Below are 6,000 nucleotides of genomic sequence, written 5' to 3'. Positions count from 1 at the left end.
GGTAAGTATGAACTTATATGTTTTTTTACAGATACATGTATATTGAGATCGGTAGTCACTGTCCCGGGTGCAGAAACAGTTACTGCCGATCGCTTAACTCTTTCAGCACCCTGGACAGTGACTATTTACAGACGTCTCCTAGCAACGCTCCCGTCATTACGGGAGCCCCATTGACTTCCTCAGTCTGGCTGTAGACCTAGAAATACATAGGTCCAGCCAGAATGAAGAAATGTCATGGTAGTAAAACCAATACGCTCCGCAGCACACATAAGATCTGCGGACTTCATTGCGGAATTTTGACTCTCCATTGAAGTCAATGGAGAAATTCCGCCATGAGTCCGCCACTGCTCCGCAACAGACAGAGCATGCTGCGGACACCAAATTCCGCTCCGCAGCCTATGCTCCGCAGCGGAATTTTACGCCTCGTCTAAACGAACACTGCTAAATTAAAGTGTAAGTCAATGGACAAACGGCACCGCTGCGGATTAACGCTGCGGAGTGTCCGCAGCGGAATTTAAGTGAAATTCCGCCACGTGTGAACCCAGCCTTATAAGCATATAGCAGGGGTGGACTAAGTTCTTGGTGCCAAAGGCAAAGATTTCCAAATGAGCCCTGTTTTTGCACAATACTAAGTAATTGGTAGGATATGCCGTCCCTTCCTGATCAGTGGGGGTGCTGGACGCCCGCCAACCCATAGAATGAATAATGAGTGGAGCTGGTTAAGTGCTGCTGCTCCTTCACAGATGTCCAGGTAATTACAACACTGTACAATGGGTGGATGGGAGTGCCACTGTGCAGGGAATAAGACAAAAGGATCCCCTCATTATTAGACGGGAATACACCTCTAATGTAGGGCTGGCCATCCTTATAAATATCAGATGTTGCCTACCTTTGTCCCACTCATGGAGTTTATTGCAATGACAAAGCATAGCACGATAAGTGTAAACTGTACTTGTTTCTGAAAATACACAAAGAAAAAAAACACAAAAAACTATTATGTGAAAATAATACCACACGTTGGGTAATATGGGCACTGATATCCTAAATAAGACTCAGTGAGACCAAATACAAAACGAGATACACCATTCTATTGTGGGGCCCCTTGTTATATTCTCTCTTTGTTGCTATCTGTGTGATTATCTTTATTGTTCATTATGTATTTTTAGCTCCTGAAAAACAAAGGTTATTGTTGAGGTGACAATCATCGTTCTTACAGAACCCCAGGTAAACTACAAAACCGGCATGAAGTATGATGTATTACACAACCAATCACAATGCAGATCTGACATTCATATACTAAGCTTACACACCTCCACTGCAATGACATTTTACATATTCATGTAGTTTACAGTGTTATGTAAATATATGTTATTGCACTTATAGGCTACATTCACACAAGAATATCAGATTCACGAGCGTGAATCTGGTTTGTTATGCATCAGTGTGCTTTGCGAGGGGCATGCATTATTCACACACTCGCAAAGCACATCTTTAAAAAAATATATATATTTTCAATTGAATTGGTGCGTAAATCACGCACAGCACACGGATGAAAAACGCACCAATATAAGAAATGCAGTGAACACACACTGCGTGAAAGCTCCTGCATGTGTGAATGGCCCATTGAAATCAATGGGTCAGTGTGCTGTGCGTGATTTTCACGCACAGCACGCAGACGAGTTTTACGCTCATCTGAATGAGCTCTTACATGTTAGTACTGAGTATACAGTCTAAACCACTACTGTCTTCTCCTTGGGGCCTGACAGTCTCTAACAGCTGGGTCACTGCGTGGTTGGTCGGGCAGCTAGTTTAAACCTGCACAGTAGATGTCAATCCCCATGGTGTATGTAATCCCATGTAATCCACCATGAGGTTCTAGGTGGGATTTACTACCCATTCTTCCTAACAAAGCTGGTTCTGCCGATTCCCCCATTTAGCAATTTCTAGTTACACCACTTGTAGTCATCATTTTTATGAGTAGTGTATACAATGCTCACTTCTGAGACTTTATCTCTGGAAAATCAGGGTACCCTGTGTAATGTTCTGTAATCTTATCCAGCCGAGAAGAGGTGGACATTGACCATGTATGCGAGTGACTCTCTTTTCTAAGTGAGTCGCTGGCTCTCCATAACTCATAGACTTCAGGAAAGAGGGCCACGCACGGTTACATCGCCTATATGGCTGCAATAGGGGTCAGGAGGGTGGGTTGTGGGCATTTACCAAAACTTGTACGTCATGTAATTCAACTATAAGTTTATAAATGGAACATGTTGCATGTATATTGCAGATATGGGGACCTATTGCTGTATAGGTTGATGCTACCTACCACTCACTATATCCTCTTACTTTATTATAGTCATCATGGCATTTCACTCTGGATATTCCTCCAACTACATTGGAGATATTTGGGGTGAAGAGACTTTGCCTGGATTTCAAGAAGTGATTCTCCAAAGTGCTGATCAGCCAAATGATGGAAGGATCTATGTTATGTACCACGGCACCACATTTTCTGCAGCTACAGATATCATCAAAACTGGATTTAGGCAATCTGAAAAAGGAATGCTGGGAAGAGGGGTCTACGTCAGTAGAGACAAGAACAAAGCTCTGAGATACCCTCTACTTGACAAAACAAATCAGGTTGTCCTGAAGCTCAGAGTGAATGTCGGCAAGGTTAAGAAGATTAATTATCAAGATCACGATATGCAAAAGACATGGCATGAAAATGGCTTCGATACTGCCTGGGTGCCAGCCTATAGTGGAATGGTGAACAGTGGGCTGGAAGAAGATTGTATTTGGGACCCCAGAAGAATCAAGGTGGTGGGCATTGCTCATGCCTCACCACAACATCTGTTACAGCTGCAGTATTTGTTACTACAGTATGCAAATTAGGTACAATCATAAAATGTTCTATCTTTATCAAAAATTATGCCAACCTACAACTCTCCTGGCTGTCCACGACCGCATGTTAATAGGTAACAGTCATGTGCCAGGCTGTACCTGACTCCTCCCTTTCCCGTAGATTCATCTTACAGTGTTATATACTGTATAATAGACCATATGAAACTCTATGGGGAGAGGAGCCATGTACGGACTGAGCTGCAGCTGCAATGGTTCCTGCCTCGTGGCTGTATGGGCGGCAGGGGGTGTCAGCAGGTAATAAAGGGGCATTATTTTAATAAAGATAAATTAGAAACTTATTTGATTTCTAGTAAAACGGCTACGTATGGTTAAAAAGAAATTCAGAACTAAAGGATTTTACGAGATTTAAAAAAAATTATGACTTTTTGCTAAAAACAGTGCCTCTTGTCCATGGACTTTTGCTAGTATTGCAGCTTAGTCTCATTTGCTTGAATCACGCTGAACTGCAATGCCAAAAACAGCCCATGGACAAGAGTTGCGCTGTTTCGGGGAGGGGGGAATTACCTTTTTTGCTAATCCTGTAAAATCTATTGAAATATGATGTGATTAAACCACAGTTAAGTGTTTTACACACAGATTCCCATTAAATTGTAACATCTGTAGAAAACACTTTGTATGCTGTCTTATTAGTTAAAAGAGTATTCCAACCAAAATATGTAACTCCTATATTGTGTATTTGTGCGTAGATAATGTTTTATCCTCCATAATCACATTTCTATGATACTGTTTTATGGTTATTTTTAAATATCACAGTAACTGTCATTCTTATAATAGATTCAGGTTGTGTCAGTCCTGCCTCTTCCAATAGTATCACTGAATAGTCACTTATGTTTCAAATGTCTTGACCTGTAACATTGAGTGCATAAGTAAAAGATGCGTTTCCCCAAAAATTTCTTGTTGCTTGCTTTTTCTAGGTGTCTGAAATGGGATTAACAGGGTCTTGCGCTTTTCACAATCCCTTTTTGTTAAAATAGTCCCGCTCAAAGTTAGACGATCACGAACGACTTTTATCCATGCAGCGCCACCACAGGAGCATTGAAGCATTACACGGTACCCATTAAACACACTACACAGTACCTATTTAAACCAATTGTGTCTTTGTAATGCATAGATAAGCCACATTTACTAAAGCAAGAGAAGCTCCTTGTATGCGCTCTTTACTCCGTCTGATAGATGAGGATGCTGAATGAGGATCCACCTCAAAAAGTTGTTAAATTTACAATTGGTTTGGAGAACCAGGGAGAAGTGGTACCTAGAACCGGTCCCCCCTAAGGATGCAGATACAATTGCTTAGTCTAGCGCTGGCGCTTTACAAATTATGCAGACGTCATTACGCCAACTGCGTCATTCTGCTGGACTCTGCCTGGACTCTGCCTGTGTCGCTGGAGGATGGCGAGGAACGGGAGGCACTGTCTACAAGGGACTCTATTGGGGCACTATCTACAGGGGCTCTATGGGGCCTATATCTACAGGGGGTTCTATGAGAGGCACTATCTACAGGGGGCACTATGAGGAGCACTTTCTACAAGGGCCTCTGTGAGGGGCACTATCTACAGGGTGCTCTATATGAGCCACTATTTACAGGGGGCATTGTGAATAGCACTATCTACAGGGGGCTCTATGGAGACAGTATCTACCTGGGACTCTATGGGGAGCACTATCTACAGGGGGCACTATGGGGGCACCATCTACATTGGGCTCTGAGTGGAAATATTTACAGGGGGCTCTATGTGGGGCATTATCTACAGGGTGCTCTATATGAGTTACTATTTACAGGGGGCATTGTGAATGGCACTATCTACAGGGGGCACTATCTACAGGGGGCTATATGGAAACAGTTTCTACCTGGGACTCTATGGGGAGCACTATCTACAGGGGGCACCATCTACCGGGGGCTCTGAGTGGCAATATTTACAGGGGGCTCTTTATGGGGCACTATCTACAGGGGCCATTGTGGATGGCACTATCTACAAGGGGCATTGTGAGTGGCACTATCTAAAGTGGGCACTGCATGTGCTTTACTTTACAGTGCTTGGCATAATTGTACTCAGGAGTACTATTATATTCAGGGGTGCAGTGTTTGGTACTATTATATTCAGGGGCACAGTGTATGGTAATATTATATTCAGGGGCACTTTGTTTATAGGTGCTTAAATGTAGAAAAAGTGAGAAGCTGAAGACATCTGAGTGACAAATGCTGCAAAAATGGTTCATGGCCGGCAGAAGTCGTCATGAGGTCTGGACCGCATGGAAAAGAAAAGAGAAAAATAGCGAATAGAATCTGAGAAGATGTCACCTGTTAGTCACTGGATTTATACAGGAGCTGTAACTTCTCCTGACGTGTCTGTTATAGGAAATCCTTGTATTCCACAAATAGTCTTTGTATAGTCCAGGACTAATAGACAAATGGATGTTACCATTCCCCATGTCAGGAGGATGTGTCCGTACAAGGTGTGATGCTGTCAGCAATGATTGGAGACTGTCAGCATGTAGGGACACAGCCATTTGACACAGGGAATCGTAACACCTATTTGTCAATGCTCGCACAGAAAGGTTGTTTCAACTATAGACAAGGCACGGCAGGGCAGTGGTGGAGAAGGAAGGCTTATGTTTGGGGAACACCCCAGATCCTATGGTCTACTTGATACGCCATTGCATGCACATCTATGACAGCCCTATAAGGCATTGGACAAATTAAACTGTAGTACAGCTGTGTGTATGGGATTTTAGTCTGGTTTGAAGTCAGGGTCCTTTGGTGGAAAAAAAATGTATGTACACCTTTGCAAAGCAGTTTGTGTCAGCGTATACAGTGGTCCCTCAAGTTACAATATTAATAGGTTCCGGGGCGACGATTGTAAGTTGAAAATATTGTACTTTGATACCATAACTCTATGGAAAACTAAGAATTGGTTCCAAAATGTCAATCACAGATAAGAAAAAAAGATGATTTAGCAGATAACTAATACAGATAAAGCAAGTTCTCACATATAAAGGTCAGAACTACTGGAGCCGCTGGAGGCTGTAAATCACTTGCTACGATGAGGACAGGAGCTTCTTCAGGAGCCTGTGCAGTAAACAGTG

General features: G+C 42.8%; 1 protein-coding gene across 1 annotated transcript in view; it reads left to right on the top strand.

The window, feature by feature from the left end:
• Nucleotides 1-1,164: 1,164 nt before the first annotated feature.
• LOC142661978 (uncharacterized) overlaps nt 1,165-6,000 on the top strand; it is a 28,352-nt gene continuing 23,516 nt past the window's right edge. Inside the window, exons 1-3 of the mRNA XM_075839756.1 lie at nt 1,165-1,224; nt 2,357-2,855; nt 5,503-5,509. Of these exons, the coding sequence (XP_075695871.1) occupies nt 2,362-2,855; nt 5,503-5,509 (501 nt within the window). The 5' untranslated portion in view covers nt 1,165-1,224; nt 2,357-2,361. The remainder of the gene's footprint in view (nt 1,225-2,356; nt 2,856-5,502; nt 5,510-6,000) is intronic.

The sequence above is a fragment of the Rhinoderma darwinii genome, chromosome 10 (assembly GCF_050947455.1).
Source record: "Rhinoderma darwinii isolate aRhiDar2 chromosome 10, aRhiDar2.hap1, whole genome shotgun sequence".
Classification (NCBI taxonomy): Eukaryota; Metazoa; Chordata; class Amphibia; order Anura; family Rhinodermatidae; genus Rhinoderma; species Rhinoderma darwinii.
This window is presented reverse-complemented; position numbering and strand designations above follow the sequence as displayed.